This window comes from Hippoglossus hippoglossus, chromosome 1 (assembly GCF_009819705.1).
Source record: "Hippoglossus hippoglossus isolate fHipHip1 chromosome 1, fHipHip1.pri, whole genome shotgun sequence".
Taxonomy (NCBI): Eukaryota; Metazoa; Chordata; class Actinopteri; order Pleuronectiformes; family Pleuronectidae; genus Hippoglossus; species Hippoglossus hippoglossus.
Genome location: NC_047151.1, coordinates 3878245 through 3898396, shown reverse-complemented (window position 1 = coordinate 3898396; position 20152 = coordinate 3878245). Strand labels below are relative to the sequence as shown.

The 20152-nt window shown below is 41.0% G+C and overlaps 1 protein-coding gene across 1 annotated transcript; it reads left to right on the top strand.

Annotated features, from left to right (window-relative positions):
* Positions 1–7998: 7998 nt before the first annotated feature.
* p4hb (prolyl 4-hydroxylase, beta polypeptide) lies at positions 7999–19436 on the top strand. Its single transcript, XM_034596030.1, has 11 exons — positions 7999–8460; positions 9973–10179; positions 11405–11538; positions 11770–11907; positions 13725–13829; positions 14213–14338; positions 14482–14682; positions 14790–14910; positions 15715–15896; positions 16433–16543; positions 17952–19436. The coding sequence occupies exons 1-11, from the start codon at positions 8322–8324 to the stop codon at positions 18024–18026; spliced, it is 1539 nt and encodes a 512-aa protein (XP_034451921.1). The 5' UTR covers positions 7999–8321; the 3' UTR covers positions 18027–19436.
* The last annotated feature ends 716 nt before the right edge of the window (positions 19437–20152 follow it).

Sequence of the window (20152 nt, the reverse complement as noted above, 5' to 3'; positions counted from 1 at the left end):
AGTGGGTCATTGTATTAGAGCTGTAAAGACAAGCAGAAATAACACAGCTATCATCAGAAAAACACCCTCTGAGTGTCATTTTCTCCAAGCAATTCTTCCTCAACTCAAGTTCCAGTAAGTTTATTTTCCATTTGCATTGGTGCATGGTGTACACAGTGAATATAGTGGCCACACATTAAGTAAAAAGAAGTGAAATAAAATCAAAAAGAACTTACATAAATGTAAATACTATTGCCTTTGGCGTGTGGAAGTACATCACAGTGAGTGTGCCTCAGTTTGAACAGGTTTCACCACCAGGCATGTTGCATGTGCAACATTATGGCCATTCTGTTGCACCAAATTTCATGGTCTGAATTGTATTGCCTGTATTCCTGAGGTTATGTGGCAGATATGACAGTAATATTACATACATGTATAGAAGCACAATAAAACCACTAACAATGTGGGAATGTGACAGATGTTGGAGAGAAATCATTTCTGTGTTGTAAAATCAGGTAATTGTTCAGAAAGATTTTCTTTGTTATTAAGTATTTAGTAGCCTACTGAATATTACATCTTTCAGTCAATGTATTGGGTTTTTTTTCAGCAGGGTTTTCCTCTTATTTACCACTAGAGTGCAGCATTGCAACAACAAATAACCTAAGTTATTCCAGTTTGCTGTTAGCGCAAGGATCCACCTTGTGGCAGAACCTTTCAGTCCACTTAAGGATGTTTTTGATGAAATAACTTTTTATGATATTACAAATAAAAATTAGGCAAATAGCTTGTTATGCAAATAGCATAATAAGTATTGGTAGAAATAGAAGTATTTAAAGTATCAAATATCTATGCTCCAGTAAGACCAGGAAAGATATCCTTTATTCACACCATGATGGCATGTACAGTAGTGGAGACACATGGTCTTGATATCAGAAATAACTTGTCTGAATTTGAACCATTGATGATTCAGCATCATTAATCACCGATTCAAACTTTAATGACCTGGTCATTTTCTGACATGTGTTGCCGGGTGTTCTCTGAGTGGATATTTGAGTTGAGCTACTTGAACAAGAGAAGAGTTTCCATTCTCTTACCAGTGTGTGTGTGTGTGTCAATCATCTTCAGGTGCTGCTGTTGCTAAGAAACTGCAGCATTTTTTATCGTCTCCACACTGAACTTCATATATTTTTCACTGGGAGCCTGCTTTTCCCAATACAGATTAATGGAGGCCTGGTGCCATCGTAAGAGAAGTCGGTTTGATGGTAGCACATGGATATCACTTCCTTTGTCATGCAATGTTATTATTTGTATGACAGAAACAACACATTGACCAATTGACTGATGTCACATTTTATATACTCTACTTCAGTGTATACAGAATTTCCTCAGGATATGTGTTTTTCCAATATGTCATTCATTAAAGCTGATCAAATCACATGTTTAATATCAACAATGGATCAGAAGACAATGTCTAAAGTGAAAGGGATCAGTTAATGTCAAATCCTCAGAGATTTATCAACCAACACTACAGTTCCTCTCTGGTCTATGCAGCCTTTCTTTGAGCTTAATGTTTTGGTTTTCTATCAAACAACTCAATCCTCATCACGCTCATCAGGCAGATAACATTAACAAAATACAGCAAATGGCCCACTCATTGGTGATTAGCTTGTGAACGTGGTGGAGCACTTAGCCACTAAAGAGACCGATATTTCCCTCAAGAATTGGTAGAGATGAAACAAATCTAAAAAGTTCATGAATATTGAACAGAGATTCCAAAGACCAAATGCACCGCTCCAAATGTTGCTCTTTATCTGCACGATATTCATTGCATTTGGTTTTCCTAACTGGACATCATTATATTAGACCATGTCCAAATACTAAAATATTATTGTAGCCTTGCTATGTGGGAGTCTACAAACATTGATTTAAGATGGATGGTCTCCACCTTTACTTGTCTTTGTGCTGCCCCTATGGAAGTAAATCAGTCTCATCAGATTTAGAAATTTGAAATCCTTTGAATTTCTAGCACTGAATTTTTTACGTTGAAATTATGCATTTGTATTTTTTGCCACTGAATTTCAGTCTTCACATTTTCTAAGTATATTATTCAACTGCTTTAATTCAGTTGCAAAAATTCAGATTGTTGTTGTTGTTGTTGTTGATGATGTTGTTGTTGTTGTTGTTGTTGTTATAATTAATTCTTGTACATTTCCATACTGACAATTTGTTGCTGGATTTGCTGACTGACTTTTTTTTGTTTATTCATTTCATAATTCATTTCTTAGTTTTTTTTAGATCATTTTTGTATTTATTATGTTGTTTGGTGTTATACCAAAAAAGAATAGAAATCGCAAAACTATAAAAAAGAAAATAAATGCATCTGGTGCCATTAAGAGAATCACAGGAGAGTATAAAATGCATACACATTTGTCCTGCTAGGTAACCTTACATTACCAATCTTTTGGTTCTGCTACAGTTTCATAATGAACCAAGACAATATCTGACTCTTCTCAAAATAACATAGGAGATCTCTAACTTGGTCTTTTGCTATACATTGCTCCATTGTATAGTTGTGTGCACAGCTAGTTGCTCCGTGCTTTCTCACCTCCATAAAGCAGAACATCAGACCTCATAGTTTCAGCTGCAGCTGTTTATGCAATGCGAGTCTTTCTCCCACACAAGAACTTGTCTTTCTCTCTTAGGTCCATGCACCTGTCACTCAGAATCTGTTGCATGTGAGAGTTACCATAGATTGAATGAAATATGCGGGAAGAGAAATTAAACAAAATTCCTTGATCCGCCTAATTATTTGGATCCACAGCAAAACTGAATGAGTTCCTTTCTGATGAATACAACATCCTTCCAGTAGAACTTGCTTATTCAGTTGTTCCTGATAAATATCAAATGTAAACAGAACATTATTGCCTCCTTAGCAGAGGTAATGATGTCACACTTTAATTTTTTTTAACAGCATCATTTTGATGCTCAGTTGACTGCTTTTCTCTACTCCCCAAGACAAACTTCTAACATTTTCCAGATGTGATTGTGAGAGAACAATATTTTTTAATTAGATGCATTATGATGAGACGGACTTCTCTGGAAGAGCCCAGTCTATTGATGAGTCGACACAGCATGTGCTAACTCCACATCTCATTTACAAAACCAATGAACTCTTCCCCTCCAAAAAGTACCTGTAGTCTTAGACAAACCTGCTGCTGATATACCTTGCACCATGATAAGTGTATTACACTGTGCATGTTCGGTTTGTATATATAGAATCTCAATATGATTGCAGTAGACTACATGCTTAAACTTAATCAAAGGAAGTTTATCTTGTTGAGGACATCTGACAGGAAATGACACTCAGAAAATATTGTGGTCATGTAGCAGAGGGCTGGAATGGCCCCAATACAGGATGGCAAAGCTGTCTTGTCACTGTTACTAACGCAGCTTTGAGTAGCTTAGCATCAGCTGAAGAGAAGCGGTCACCGACCGCGATGCAGGATAAGAGTCTACATGATGTACACTCTTACAAAACTATTTCCATGTATGCCTAACTTGTGAAAGAACACACACCCCTGAAGCTTTAATGTAGTAACCTTGTGTTATTTCAATATGTTGCTGAAAATGCTGTCTGTCAGAAACTTGATTCATATATTGGAAACGCTGAACAGAACTCAACATGTGGGAACCAGCTCATCCCCTGGGACATGACACATCGTTTGTCACATACTGTTCTTTTTAAAGATAGATTGAAATGATGCATTTTCAAATGGTGAACATTATGAATGAAACATGCAGGTAAGGTTGGCTGTGACGTCAGCGTCCGCATTACTGATTATAAGCTCACATCATACTCAGAGTTCCCTTTAATTGAATGTCCTCTCTTCAATGGCCTCAAGGACTCCAGGGGCCTGCTCTGGGTGGATTGGCATGGCAACTGCACATGGAATCTTTCTCATTTGTTTTGAATAAATGTATTTAAAGGTGAACGTCTGTGTCCTCTCTCTCTCTGTCTCTGCCAACAACCTTATTAAAATCCCATTATGCTTAATGACCCTACTTCATCCAAATGGTCAAAACACATGCTCTAGCACAGTGTACGTTGATCAGTGTGTCATCATCGTTCTTTCTGCTCTGAATCCATCCTGCTTATTACTGAATGTGCTGGGGAAGTGATTGACGTGAACAATTTGATTTGCTCTTTTCCAGCTCTTTACACATTCTGCTTCACTCAAACCCACAATCTTCTGCTATTTTGTGAGTTTCGGCACAGTACTGTTCCCTTCATTCTCAATCTTCCAACATATTTTTGAGAGCCTAAATATGTTGGAAAACTCTCAAATCTTTGCACATATCCAGCCTGGTAAAAAAGGTTCTATTGTATCTAGCATGTGGGCTTGGTAACATTGCTCAATTGTGCCCGCCAATTTCAAAAAATCAAAGCCCCTTGTTTTAATTTAGCTCTATATATGTAGTATGAAACTCAGGATATCTCTTGGCCTATTAGGCCGAGACTTTTACAAAAAAGTCTCTGAGAGCCATACCCTCAACCCAACAGGAAATCTGGTATCTTAAATTAAATGGTCAGAGTTGGGGCATTTTTGGAGAGGAATGACACATCTGTGGTAGTTCCTGCTGCAGTAATCTCCAGGACCATGATCACACACACACATACATGCACACACAAGCACACGCCTATACAAACTGACCTTGCCATCTGTGCGAATGGCATCAATCATTTTGCAGGGGGGTTGTTGGCACACGGGATAACGTCAGTTTACCCAAAGGTCCTGCAAATGTATCTGTTGATACAACTCCAGCTTAAATTCAGTACAGGTCTCCAGTGTCCATGTGGATGATGATGATGTAATATGGAGATCAGATAATACTATGTTGTGTCTTGTCACTTGTTCTGTCGGTGTGTTCAACTTTGGCGAGCTGTGCATTGATGAGTTTGGTAGTGTGCTCCTTTATGTTGCTTGTTGTGACTCTGAGTCATGAAGTGTACATGTGTGTGATTTATGGTGTTGTTCTCCCTCCCTGCCTTAGGGTGGTGCTGTTCACCCTGCTCTGTGTTTTGCCTGTGTCTGTGAGTTTCAGGTCCGGCTGGTGATTGGAGTTGAGGCTGGTGGAGCTGACTTTAAAAAGCTCACCTGCCGATGCCGCGTGCCTTCGCCTTTTTCTGTCTCCTAGCACGGCCGTGCCGACTTGATTGTAACTCGTCTGATCGGAAGTTGTTTTGTGATCACTATATTGTGAGAGTATCTTCTGTTCAAAGCTTGTGAGTGGTATCCTGAGCAGTTCTGGTAATTGTAGGGGTGAGAAAAAGCGTCCTGAATATATCACTTTTGTTTGAATCTCCTTTCCTTCCATTTCGTTTCATTACTCACAGCCCACTGTTCACTGTTGACCTGCCTGATTACATACAAGTTAAACAAATAAAAGGGAGATAACATTAGCAGGAGTGCAGTCAGTATAGGGAATATTTGCATTTAAAAATTGCCCTTGATAAAATAAACAGCCTCTCACTTGACATCAGTAACTTAACTGTTTCATGGGCTGTTTAGATCAAATGAAAGCTACTGTGGGGTTGTAATGTAAGTGCAGCAGAAAAGTACATAAAGAGTGTGTCAATGTGTATTCAAAATGCACAAAAATTAACAATTGTAATTGAAGCTTTACATCTCCTATTAAAGTTTATGATACCAATGACTTGATGTGTTATGATAAAAGCCTTATTTTGGAGTGACTTGGTTTCTCTTATGTGATGGGTTGCAGGATGTAGACAAACCACGTGCAAAAGTGACAAACTGTCAAACTGCGGCTGGTACGACTAACTGCTTTGTCAGATCTGAGGAGTGCCAGAAATTCACGACACATATGATTTGTGTTTAAAAGGGGTGTCTTTTTTTTGTCCTTGCTGGCAACAAAGTGTTAAGTGCGTACTGACACCTGCAGAATAAAACGTCTATGTTTTACCATCAGTATTATCACATAAGCATCCACTGGATTGGTCATCCACTCTGTGTACTCTTGGTAAATATGAGCATTAGCAAACTTAACTGATTAGTTGTCCACATGATTGTATGGCAGCCATATCACATTATATAACAGCTTCAAAGTCAGACATGTAGGATCAGGGGAGTTTTGATGAATACTAATTTGCTATAGTATGGTCGCTTCAGTCAGAAGAGTTTGTTGCCTTGGAAACTGAGCGAACGTTTGATCCTGAATATCACTTTGTAGCTCATCTGCATTAAATCTGACCAGAAACTTCCTGGTGCGTCACAAACACCGTTTCATTCCAAAATGATATAAAAACATCTTCCCTTAAAAGTTCAGTTTATTGAACCACAAATAATCCCGTAGAACAACTGCACTTGTGCGGTGGTGGTTTGAAGCCAGTACAGTCAGTCGCCACCTTTATGCAGAGGGACAATGTGAACCAAATACCTGGGATCATGTCAGATGCAATGTTAAGATGCAATACTGTGTACATATTTTTTATTTCTGTAAAGCCTGTAGTACATCAACAGTCAAAGGCTGAACAGTGAGCTGACATGTAATCTGCAGGCACATAACTAATATTTACTCAAGGAGTCCCTTTGTAATCAAACTCAAACAAATGGGGCTAAACAAGGTCTTTTAAAATCTTGACAGATGCCAGTCTGGTTTGATGATAAACAGTCAGATTTGCAAGCTGGAAGCATTTTTATTGACTTTAGCCTCCTTCTGCAGATTCAGTAGGGTCTGTATTATTCTGACTTAATCTTCAGCTCACATCACAGTTGTACCTTTTTTCCTTGAATGAAGTCTGGTTGGTTTTAATGGTGTTTTGCTTTAACCGCAGAGAAAAAGGACTTGCATAGGAGAGATTAGCCAAATCTAAAGGATATCATAATAAAAAATTTTTTAAAACATCAGGGATAACAGACCTGTGAATAATATTCAATGATTTATATCTTTTGTCAGAAGAATATAACGTCATGGTGAGTATCAGCCTGAAGAAACAAGCTTAGCAGGCTGAACAAAATGAACCCTGATGACATCACAAGGCTAAACCGTGACAACGCATACACAGCACCAGGTGCATATTGATCAAAAATGGAGGGGGAGATATGATGTTACAATATGTTTTATAATACAATACACTTTTTTCATATGATGTTTTATATGAAAAACTACAATAGCACTGAGTAGAGCACATACCTCTTCCAAGGCACAACAGGCCCCTTAGGCTGCACTAGAAATCAGCTCCCTAAACATACCTGATTTTAAAAATCAAGATCCATTCATTACTTTCAGAGAAAAAAATGAAAATGTTGAAAAACACCCTATCTCCCAATGTTAAAAAAGGTGAAAAACAAATCCTGGATTCGCACCAAAATTGAATGGATTCTCCAGTGACCCATAACACATCCCTCCAACAAGGTCCATGGAAATATGTTGTTTTTGCATCAAACAGGGGGAGAACGTCCTTGTCAGTGGTAATGAGCATCTAACTGTGGCTCTCAAGTAAAGCCGAGGTCAGCCTTTCCTTTAATTGGTCAATATAATCAAATAAAAAATAGAAAACCCTGTTACTTACTGAAAGCAAAATGTAGCCCTAGATTTAGATATGGAGTTCTTGATTAATAAAACTGTCAATGTGGATTACTGTTTGATTATCGATATTTGTTTTCAGAACAGAGTCCAATTCCTTCATCATCCAGAAACATCTGGATGACTGTAGTGCCAAACCATTTCTTTTTTACCAGTGTTATCAGTGTTAGTTCACCATTCATCATGTGAGTGTTACTCATCATTTAGACTTTGCTCTCTTATATTTGCAATTTCAAAAACACATGTTCATTTACAAATCTTACTCTCATTTAGATAAACAGAAAACTAGGTGATGTGCATCAGGATTGAGATCCAGATGTCTGCTGAAAGGGCGGTGACACAGGAATGTGTATTCATGCTGTGTGTGTGCGTGTATGTATGTGTGTTTGTGTTTGTGTGTGTATGTGTGTGTGTGTGTGTGTGTGTGCTGGCGTGTGCGCGCGCGCAGCAGCAGAGAGCAGCTCATTCACTTCCAGGTGCACTGCTCCACGGTCCAGTCACATTTCAACACGAACTGCTTTCGGCCTAATAAATGCGCATGCGCACCAAGGCCGACCCCTCCGGTTTCTGCGTGCGGTGCCACGTTAGTAGCGGTAGACACAAAACACCAGCTCTCTCCCAACCTTTGGACGAGGAAGAAGCCGTGAAGCGAGACCGACTCCCCGCCGCTACTCCGCAACCGAACGTGTCCGCAGCTCCCATCTCTCTGTCTGGAAGAAACACTTACGAGGCTAACTATGCTGAAGTTGCTGCTCCTCTGCTCACTGGCCGTGGCCAGCAGAGCTGAGGTCCCCGAGGAGGAAGACGTCCTGGTGCTGAAGAAGAGTAACTTGGACGAGGCGCTCAGCGCTCACCCCAACATCCTGGTTGAATTCTGTGAGTAACAGCGGCTGCTCCAAACCTCTCCTGCTAATGCTAGCTGCCTCCTGTGGGCTCAGCGGCTGCCCGGCTAGCGTGCTACATGGAGCCTGGCTCCGTGTTAGCATTAAACTTTGACACTTGTGACAAGTCGCAGCTGTTAGCAGCGAACGCACTAATGTCGGGCTCAGTTTAGCGTCCCGGTTTATTTCACCTATTTCTCCTCCTGCTGCTCGAACTGTGAGGAAACTGTTGGAGACGGGTTGTCTTTGTCGCTACTTCTCAGAAGTTTGAGCAGCTAGCACCGAGTTCCCTCGAAGTGTAAACGATTCAGACGCAACACGCAACTTGTCTGAACACGGTTAAACTCCGCTCGTTTCACTATTAACGTCAATCGCATAACAACTTTTATTCATTCACATTACTGTTGTATCATGGCTGTAGCGCCAGGGCGGTACAGGCAGCCAATAGTAGTGCATCCTATCGTACTTATGTGATTTAGAACTAGCGTTAGCACTTCTGTTGTCAGAATAAACCTGTAATAACATGTTAGTAATAAACATCAGAGGTATCTTGAAGCTAAAGTAGTGGGTGAGTGTGTTTTTAGTCAAAGTTTCGATTGTCCCCTGCGGTTTCTCGGTGAGTTTCACTTTCCCTGGAGGTTTTCATCACTGTGGTTTGAAGTATTAATATTTTAGTTACGAGTCTTTATTTCTCCTCTAATCGGTTTCACATTCCAGCCTCCAATGGGCCACTTTTCTCCGCCTGCAGGCCCGTCCCGCTTCACTTTTGTCAGTGTGATGACCTGCTCCCACCGTGAGTGACTCATGTGTGGTCCAGTCACAGGCCGGGGTGGTTGAGACCATCCAATGAGCTGGAGCTGGGAGGGACCAGCGCGTAGTCTGTCCCCACGTACACCCCAGCTGGGCGGGGTCTGCGCGTGGATGTGGAGCTAGGTTGACGTGTACATTACAAAAGTTCATCTGTTGCGTTTGTGTTGACGCGACTCGAACAAGGAAGTTTTGTTATATGTGGAGAATTTGAGGTGATGCAACGTCAGGTCCGTGAATTCGACGTGTCACTTCTGATCAGACGATTTGTCCGTTTGCACCCAGACCATTTTCCAACATTAGCACGTGCAGGAACTGATTTGTCCCAAGTGTTTTTGTGTGGGAGTTTGCTCCAGCCACTTAACACGTTAAAGCTAAACAAAAACCCTCAAGATACAGCTGTCAGTTTTTAAAATGATCACAAAATTTACTTGAAGTTTCCCAAAACATTCAACGTTATCTATGTTTAATTATTATTTTTGCGTAATTATCTAAACAATGAAATTGGTTAATTAATAAGAGCACATATTCAATAAGTTGCTTCCGTTTCTTTGCGTCTTTTTATACCATTATTCAATGAATGTTATGGGCTTTCTGGTGACATTCTGAACTTTAAATTCTGTAAATTGATGTGCATTTGTCCTCATTTGTCAGGAATCAATAATGTCTAATGTGGAGCCCCTGTGTTTGTGCCCTGCAGATGCCCCATGGTGTGGTCACTGCAAGGCCCTGGCCCCAGAGTATGCCAAGGCCGCTGGCATGCTGAAGGCCGATGGGTCAGCCATCCGCCTGGGTAAAGTGGACGCCACAGAGGAGACGGAACTTGCACAAGAGTATGGTGTCCGGGGATACCCCACAATTAAGTTCTTCAAGGGTGGAGAGAAGGAGTCCCCCAAAGAGTACTCTGGTGAGCATTAATGTTTGCCTGTAATGACTTTATTTTATTAGATAAGTGATTCAGAAGTCAGATAGGATTCGTATATTTTGTCAGTTGTAATGTTCTTATCCTCCCCAATAACATCTTAGAACTTTCTGAATTAAAATATTAAGTGTCTTTTTCTTCATCTTGTAGCTTAGCATTTCTCTACCAAAAGCCTCCAAATGAATGGGAATGGGTTTTTCTTTTTCCAAGGTGATGTAATCTTGAGTAACCTCTGGCAAATTGAAGTGAATTGATATTATAATGTTGTGAAATTCTATATAGATAAAGAAGAATTAGATCAGACAACCATAGGCACATTGGCCTTCTTCATTGGCGTAATATGATCTGCACAGCAGCAGAAACAGTGAGTCAGCCAATCAGCTCTCTGTAACAGGACTGAGACAAAATGTAGGTTGGGCCTCCTCTACACGCTCCCCTCATGCTGACTCTGAGCCTGGCCTGTCAGCAGGGTAGAGATATGTGCAGTTCTTCACGTCGCCTCTTCTGGCCCAGGCCAGGCTTCGTTTAGAAAGGGAGGGGAGAGGTAACTTTGAATGTGGGTTTTCTGGTGGACATGAATACTCTGAATTGAGTTCAACTTCTAGAAACACCCTCCTCCCGTCTCCCACGTACTGCACCAACACTCCATGCTATATCACTTCATCAGCATGGGTTTCTCAGGGAAATTGCTCCCGTGTTGCATCAGTGTCTATCTTTAATTCCAATTTGATTGCAACAGGCTTACTCCATGGTAAACATGTTTTTGCTGCCTCAGAAAGTTAGCGTAAGGATTCCTTTTATACAACATGGTGCTTGGATCTGAAGTGGTAAGAGCTGTTGGCCAGAGGTTTCAGAAAAGCAGAAGTCATGTGTTTTTGCTGATATTTTTTCACATTCTAAAAAGACTTTGACACCAGAAAATTAACGAGTGGTGTCTTTGTGCCTCCACGTCTGCAGTTTGACTGATGGTGCTATTTCACTTTACCAGTTCTCCCCTAAGACACCAGCATTTGAGTTCAGGTCTGCTGTATCTGAGTCAGAGTAAAGATGGTTTCACTATGACTTAAAAAAGAGAATCCTATTGTCCTCATGAGAGGAATTGAATCTCATTTTTATTTCCTAAAAAAATAAGTCACATGTCAGTGTTTGACCTTTTGGCAAGTTTTGGGATATTGTGCATACAGAATGACTCTGAGTTACTGTGTTCCAGCTGGCCGACAGGCAGATGACATTGTCGCTTGGCTGAAAAAGCGCACAGGCCCAGCCGTCGCCACCCTGGCTGGGGTCACGGAGGCAGAGTCTCTGATCGCTGACAATGAGGTTGCAGTCGTTGGATTCTTTAAGGTACAATTTTAATAACAAGTTATGGTTTATACCGGAGTGATATTTGTAAAAAAGCTCATTCCTTTTGTTTATGTTTGACACATTTTATATGAAGACATCATGATGCTTTCGAGCATTCACACATCTGAAGAGCCATACCATTGGTTAACTTGTATTAAATTAACTTTTAGTAATTTTGGGATTAATTAATTACACTATGCTCCAATTCATATAAATGTTATGTTTCTGCAGGATGCCGAATCTGCTGGTGCCAAGGCCTACGAAAAGGCAGCTGAGAGCATAGATGACATTCCTTTCTCCAAGACCTCCGATGAGGCTGTTTTCTCCAAGTTTGAAGTGTCAGAGGACAGCGTTGTCCTCTTCAAGAAGGTGACTTTGAGTGTATTTCTTCACTGTTTCAAAATAACTAAGATGTCATTACACAAAAATCACATCTACATACAGGTACTGTATCTATTCAGATCTCTGGACAAACTGGTCACAGGACTTGTCTTTTAAGTACAGATTTCAAAATGGCAGAGTTTGAGTAGTTACTCACTGTCTCATGTGTAATCACATACTAAATAGTGTATCTGTGGCCTTGGATCAGTTTTTGTAACACACTCACACATAAGTAAGCATTTATAGGTGTGACACCAGTGTTTTTTATCCACACCTTGGTAATGTGATGCTGTGGACCTCACAGTATCTCCTCCCTGTTGCTAAACTTGGCCTGTCGAAGATCTTTTAACGTTTAAGATGTGCGCCTGACTTTGGCCCTGTAGCTTGACTTCCCAGTGAATGATCTCAACATGTTGAGCTTATGTTGAATGGTAAAGAGCTGTATTTGCCGATGGTCTGTCTTTCAAGTAGACCCATTGGCTTTGAGCAGAGGATGAATGGATAACAGCTGAATGCCTTCCTTAAAAGTACAAAAGGATGATGAGTGGGAATGAGCTAGATTGTCTCAGACATTCGATCAGTTTATAAGAGATAAACAAGACTCATGACAAACTAACTATGGCTATTGACAGCTTCTGTTTTAATTCTCCAGCAAACTGGTTGTGTAGAACATGTCTCCTGCAGAGTGAGGATCAAACTATCGCTTTTCTACTTGGTTGCTGAACAGTTGGTTTGGTAAAGATCTTAATTGGCTTTTTACTTTTTACTGCACAAAAACTAACAAGCAACTCAAAATGATGCCACTTCACCTGGTGTCCACCGCAGCATTTCCTAAAGGGCTTACTAGCTTCCTCCATTTTCATAACAAAATGCTTCATTACTGACTTACTCTACTGATGGGTCAAGAGGATATGCAATTGGTTAAACTGACAGTGATTGCCCTCTGCTGGATCAGGAGACAAACTACTTCAGAATGTCGGAAGCGCTTCTTGACTGTATATTTTGAAATCGAACATGTCATTATAGTTTCAATAAAAATAATGTTTAAAGAAATTAACTAAATACTTAAATATGTACAAACACTAACAGTCACGGACTCAGGTCAGAGATTGTTGCTTTCTTATCAGTGTAGATATGTCATATTGGGTCAAGGTCCAGTGGGTCCGCCTATAAACATTAAGCAACTGTGTACTGAGGTTGTTTGATGAATTTAACTGTTACAACAGATTGTCCTTTAACCTACTACGTGTGCGTGTGCGTAAAAAATATTTCACTATTTTGGTGCACGCTGTCCTTCAGTTATGGATGATCTTTCATTTTGGCTTCTGGACAGAGGCTCAGTGCTTCCTCTGCCATTGTCTGGCCTCTGATCCCTCTGGTAACTTTACCGTGTTGGTAACTTTACCCCACGTACTGCTGATATGTGGGCTCATTGCCTACAGTTAAATAAACCCTCCCACATCAGGGGCTCAGTCTTAATCAACAGCTGGGGTCTTTCACTTGTTTATTTCAACAAGGATTCAGAGCTTATGTTTCATAGTCTCAATCAGTGCCCACAGGGCTGGCAGCATGCCACTGACCAAACGTCATTTCTCCTATTGTGTACCAGTAAAGACTGCTTGGCACAGTTGTACCACTGCTATTCTTAACACCCAGTAAAAGTCACTTCTCTGGCTCTTATTTCAGCTGGGGTTTACCAAGAGATTTTAAAGTGGTTTGTTTGGTAAATCTATGTTTGCTGTTCACAGGCAGACCACATGGAAGGATAATACTTGTATCTCAATGTTTCCATGTTTCCTTTACAGTTCGACGAGGGCCGCAATACTTTTGACGGAGAGATGACCAAAGAAAAACTCCTGGCTTTTGTCAAAGCCAACCAGCTGCCACTGGTCATTGAGTTCACTGAGCAGGTAATGACTGAAGCCGTGCACATCAATATGCAGCGGTGGAGGAAGCACTCAAACATTTTACTTGAGCAAAAGTACAGATAACTAGACAAAAATGTACTCAAGTAAAAGTACCACAGTAACTTTTCTACTTGGAGAATTAAAAGTATTTTACCGAGTGTAGCCTATTTCCTAATTCGTCTTCTCCAGCATTATGGCTGAGAGTCAGCGGTGGCCTCTTCTGAATTTCTACATAAGTTAAGTACCGATACATGAAAAATGTACTCTAGTACAGTTACGAAGATACTTTTGTTACATCCCACCACAAAGTACTTTCCACAACATAAGCAGTGCAACTCAACATCTGATGTGCACATGTAAAACTCGCATGTTTCTGTGTTCATCAGACTGCCCCCAAAATCTTCGGCGGAGAGATCAAGTCCCACATCCTCATGTTCCTGCCCAAAACTGCTTCAGACTTCCAGGACAAAATGGACCAGTTTAAGAAAGCGGCAGAGGGATTCAGGGGCCGGGTAGGTGACCTGCCTGAGGAGACGTGCTACTCTGCACTCTGAAATGCACTTGTCTTCAACCTGACACGTGATTGTTGTGCATTCTGTAAATATCACAGATATATATATTTTTTAATTGATCTCCTCCATCTCCCCCTGTCCAGATCCTGTTCATTTTCATTGACAGCGACGTGGATGACAACGAGCGTATCTTGGAGTTCTTTGGCCTGAAGAAAGAGGAGTGTCCAGCCATCCGCCTCATCACCCTGGAGGATGAGATGACAAAGTACAAGCCAGAGAGCGAGTCCATCACAGCAGAGAGCATCACTGAATTCTGCACACGGTTCACTGATGGCAAACTTAAGGTGAGAGAGGTTTATATGTTTGTGTCTGTGTATATACACAACATACTGAGGACAAATTCTGAATGAATCCTGTTAATGTCATGGTCTGTCTTTGTGTTATTTTATAGCCGCATCTCATGAGCCAGGACATCCCTAAAGACTGGGACAAAAACCCTGTCAAAATCTTGGTGGGCAAGAACTTTGAGGAGGTCGTCTTCAATCCTGCTAAGAACGTCTTTGTGGAATTCTGTAAGAACCCTTGTCTTTTTCAGATTTGACTTTTTATTACATTTTTTTTCTCCCTATGACAAAGGGAGACATTGAAGTTTCAATTTGTAAAACATGATAACAGTCGTCAAGTCTTTGGAATGAGGTGGAAAAGGGGTTGACCCGTTAAAGGAGTATTTCCAGTCAAAGCTCAGTTGCTCATTGGTGAGAGAAAAAAGCATATAGCTGCAGTCTCGGAAACTGGAATCTTGCACCTACTTACTTGGCCTTTTTCAAATGCAAAAGAGCTGAGGCTGCTCTTGTACCTTCTCAGCCTCGCGCTCTGCAAATGAATTTGTTACCATACACTGAAGTTGAAAAGATCTGGTTAAATATAGCCACTGGTTTATTTTTAATTGTAATCCCCATCCAAATTTGCACCATTCCTGGAGGTATTTTCCATGGCAGGCTCTTAAATACAGCTCATGGTCAGTCATGCTGAATGGGAAAGGCCCATTTTCCCTGACTGTGTGTGTGTGGCGAGGGGGGGTTCAAGTCATGAAGCGGAGGCTGCACGTGACATGTGAAAAATAGACCATTTGCCTGCTTCCAACTGTACATTGTATACTGACTATTGTTTTAACAGCTCAATAAATAGTATGCAGAAATAAACCAATGAATGTTAAAAGCTAAACTTTCATTCCCCTAAACGTGTTAAATGTGTTCACTGATGAATAACTAAATGAGCTAAGGCCAATACAAGTTTGTGTTTTCACGAGTGTTTTGTACATTTTATCAGTAATAATTTGACACTGAACTGTGTTTTTTTTTTTTTTTTGTATATAGATGCACCTTGGTGTGGACACTGCAAACAGCTGACTCCCATCTGGGAGAAGCTGGGAGAGAAGTATATGGACAGTGATGACACCGTCGTGGCAAAGATGGATTCCACAGTCAATGAGATCGAGACCGTAAAAGTCCATAGCTTTCCTACTCTCAAGTTCTTCCCTGCTGGAGATGACCGCAAGGTGAGTGCCTCATCACTGAGTTTATGTTCTCAATTCTACTGTCTTCAGTTCTTCATAACTTTCTATCTGATTTTGGGATGGGTGGGGAAAGAAATAATCCTCAAGTGTAATAGCCAAAATACAATGTCACCCCTTTTGTTTTTATTGATCAAAGATTTGTTATGAATCAATATTTGAATTGTGACCCTAAGAATCTAAACAGATGCTCTGCTTAAATCTGATCAGTAAGTAGTATTACTCTAATCCCTCTTAACCATGCTCTTTGTGTTGACTGATCCATTCAACAACTCTCCTTCCCAAAAATAGCTTTGCCTTCTTATTCATTATGTGCTTTAGCAGTTATGAATTAATGATATCTGGGTGATTATTTGGATCTAAAGTCAGTACCATAGAGGCTTCCAAAATGTCATTAGTGCTTCTTGATTTAGCAGTGTTAAGCACATGCAGAAACCTGAGCCTGCAGGCCTCATGAGTTTCTGCCCCATTATGTTGGTGTTTGGTTCTACACATTTTCAGTAATGATGTCTGATGAACAGGTGGTCGACTACAATGGGGAGAGAACACTGGAAGGCTTCACCAAGTTCCTAGAGAGCGGCGGCACGGACGGCGGCGCCCCTGCAGGAGACGATGATGATCTGGATGCAGAGGTGAGCTAATTTCTACTGAGCTGAGACATAATTGATTGCTTTATTTGAAGCAATTAAATCACAGCATAGTTGTACCCTTATGAGAAGTTGTTTTTTTTCTTAGTCCAATCAGCTTCACCGAAAAAACCTGTAGCCCCTTCATTACTGAGCTCACAAACAAAACATGACACTTGCGTCTTAAGTGTCTGAATCGTTGACTATATTTGCTGAGTCTGTCTGGACTTTGTTGACTATAGCTTGACTAATGAGCGGCTGCTCCGATGATCTTCATTTACTGGCCCTCTCTACATTTGGCTTTTGGAGACAAGCCAGTGAAACAAAGCAGTATGTTAGTAGGTCAGAGCACTTTATCATGTATTGTATAAACCGCATGTATGCAGACATGCTTTGTGTATGGATTTTCAATATTGGTGCGTTTACATTGTTTCATAAGCAATTTGTAGATGGAGATGTTTTTTGTTAATTTGACACTTTATTTCCAACAAAGTTTCATATTTTGAATCAGAAAATGCACCATTTTATTTTAAACTTCTTTTGGAGTTGAGTCTTGATAATAAAACTGAAAGTCAGGAGCGTAGAAGAGAGTGCACATCTCTCATTGAAACTCTACTGCTTTTGGAGGCATATTGGCTTCATGTCTGAAGTTGCCCAGAATAGGTTTTTGGGACTAGGCACTCTGAGGAGTTTAGGATGTAACCTTAGAACTGACCCACTTTTTTTGTTTTATAAGGGGTTAGGAATGGAATAACTGGAAAGAAACACTATCATGGTATGGTTTTAGGATTAGATGTCCATTTGAAGAAAATTTCAGCTTTACGAAAAATGGCACCTTGCACTTAGTCACCAATAAAGATTTTAGCTTTACATTTTGTATGATATCGACCAGTCTGCCAGGAACACCTGGCTCCATGTCCTGGTCAAACGTGCAGATTATGCAGTTTGGACTTTGACAAACTCCCTGTGTGCAGTGACTCTGCTGTATCCAGTGCACATTAGAAGGGATTTCTTCTAGCACCTTCCCACTCCACTACTGCCAACACGCCCCCTTCCCAGAAGTCTAATTGCAGTGCTGTCCGCCAATGCCCCCTGCAGCTGTCATTGCTGTTTACTGGCCTTTGCCTGGAGACCCGAGCCACCAGATAATAGCCGCACGTGCAAGGCTGTAATCAACATTAGTGTTGTCCTGAATCAGTTGAATCTCCTCTACCCACCTGTCCACAGACTAGATGTGAGGGAATGACTCTGCAGAACAAAGCTGTCATCCATAGCTGTGCTTGTGACAGTGCTGATTGACATTGATTTTTATTTGTTCAGATGTGTTTTAGATGTTTGTCACTGTATGAAGGTCTAGTTTATAATCCAGATTATGAATATTCGTTATTGACTAACAACCCTCTCTGCTGTCCAGGATTTGGACGATATAGATGAAGGACCGGACGAGGACTCTGACGGCGAGGATGGAGGTGACCACGATGAGTTGTAGGAGCTGGCAGTGGAGAGCGAGAGAGAGAGGAGACGAGTCCCGCCCCAACCCTTCCAACCGGTCACCATCACTACCTTCACTTCCCAGTGGACCTTCCCTGTCCTGTGAACATTAATACTTCCCCTCTCGGTCAGTCAGCCGGCCTGTTAGCCAGCTGGCCAGTCAGTCAGTCCATCAGTGGCGTGGCAGGGCCTTTTTTTCGCCTGCCACTTCTCTAAGCTCGCAGCTTCTGGTCAGACTGGTCTTGTCCCATATCTGGGGACTCTGTGGAACAGCACACCACCTCTATGGGAGACCTCAATGCCTTCTCTGCAAAGCTCCACATCAGCTGTTTGCCTTTGTATATTTTAAACCAAATGTAAAAAAAGAATATGGCATTGAGATCCAGTTTTCAAAATGTTTGTTTTTCCTGATAAATTTGCTCCCCTCTTAAAAACCATCTTTCTATTGATCAGTGTGGGTATGAGCTAAATGAGTGTAAAGCGTATTTGTAGGTATGTGGGGATGCCAGTGTTCTTTTCCCTCTGACAATAAACCAGAGGACCAGAGTTTTGTGTGTTGGTTAGGTAAGGACTGAACTCTCAGGGGACAAGGGGCCATCCTATAGATGTTACTTTTTATTTTGCAATGTCTTCACTAAAATACACCCCACAAAGTTTGTTCAGTGTGGCACAGAGGTCCCCTTTCTGTAGCTGAGACCAATAATGTTCTTTCTTTTGGTGGGTGAAGGGGGTTTACTTTGTTTTCATGCCCTTCATTCCCAAACTATTTCCCGGTTCACTCTCCTCATTTCAGCTCGGCTACTGACTATTATTTGGGGGAAAACTTTTTTTTTTATTTAATTGCTTTCACAATGAGTTTTTTTGCTTTTTAATTTAGGACTTGTCATTTTTAATAATGTACCATGGTGCCCAGCTGTAGCCAGTTGGCCCTGTTGGGGCAGAGTTGGCCCCTGGACACACTCTCAGACCTGGGATGGTTTTTGGAGCCATTTCTGATAGGTCGCACTGCATTCATGCCTAATCAGAGATTCATTGTGGTTACTGAAGCGGACAGAGATTGGTACAGTTCCCTGGTCAGGTTGTTTTGAGAGAAGTGTCTGTTCTATCTGAGGCGGGTAGGGAACAGTTGCACAGCCCCACCTCTCACCCACACTGTACCTCCATCCCTTTTGGCTCTGCCCAACACCCATATTGCCACACAGTTGTGTGTTTGTGTGAGTGAGGTGTGAGTGCGCAGTTCTGAATGGTGTAAAAGTGTGTGCGTGTATATGTGTTTGGCATGGAGGGGAGGCTTGAGTAGAGCAAGGTGATGGTTTTGACAGCTGTACAGCGGTAGGGGGAAATAAAATAAAAAAGCATTCCATCATATCCAAATTGATGTGGTAAACGTGAAATGGTGGCCAATAAACAAAATACTAAAATAAGTTTGTCTTCAGTTTCTTTTCTTTTTTTGAACTTCTTGTTTTGTTATAATTAGATGTCTGTAATGCATTTCCAATACATCACACCACATGCACATTATACAAATTATCAAATGTCATGAGGATAATGGGCTAAACTACGATGGTGAACATGGTAAACTTTCTGCCTGTTTAAGCTAGCAATGAGCTAAAAACAACTATGCTAACATAACTAAGCTCAGATAGGATTTTAGAAATACTGAGCTCCATATGAGAGACTTAGCTATACTAGACTAAAGTATACTATACTAGACTACTAGTAGAGACTACAAACCCAGGCCCTAACCCTATACTATATTTGCTTTTACGACACTTAGCTATTTAAGCATAGCAGTGCTTTGAGCCAAATGCTGACATGGTGCTGATACTGTTACAGTGACTTGCTAACTTGTTCAGCAGGTAGATGCTACAGCTGATTAGCAGGGACAGAGAAGTCACTCTGAGGCTGATGTGGGAATGTTCTGTGCACATTCACTTCTGTACTCTGATAAACCATCTGAAGAACTATGGGGAACATGTTAACACCAGATTTAACAATCTGTCCAACCAGCTTGGAGATCATATGTTTTTGACAATTAGCAGTAACTCTGAGCCCAAGACAAACTTCCTCAAGGGGATTTGAACCAAATATGTGAACCCATGGCAAAAGACTAAAGAGTCAGGG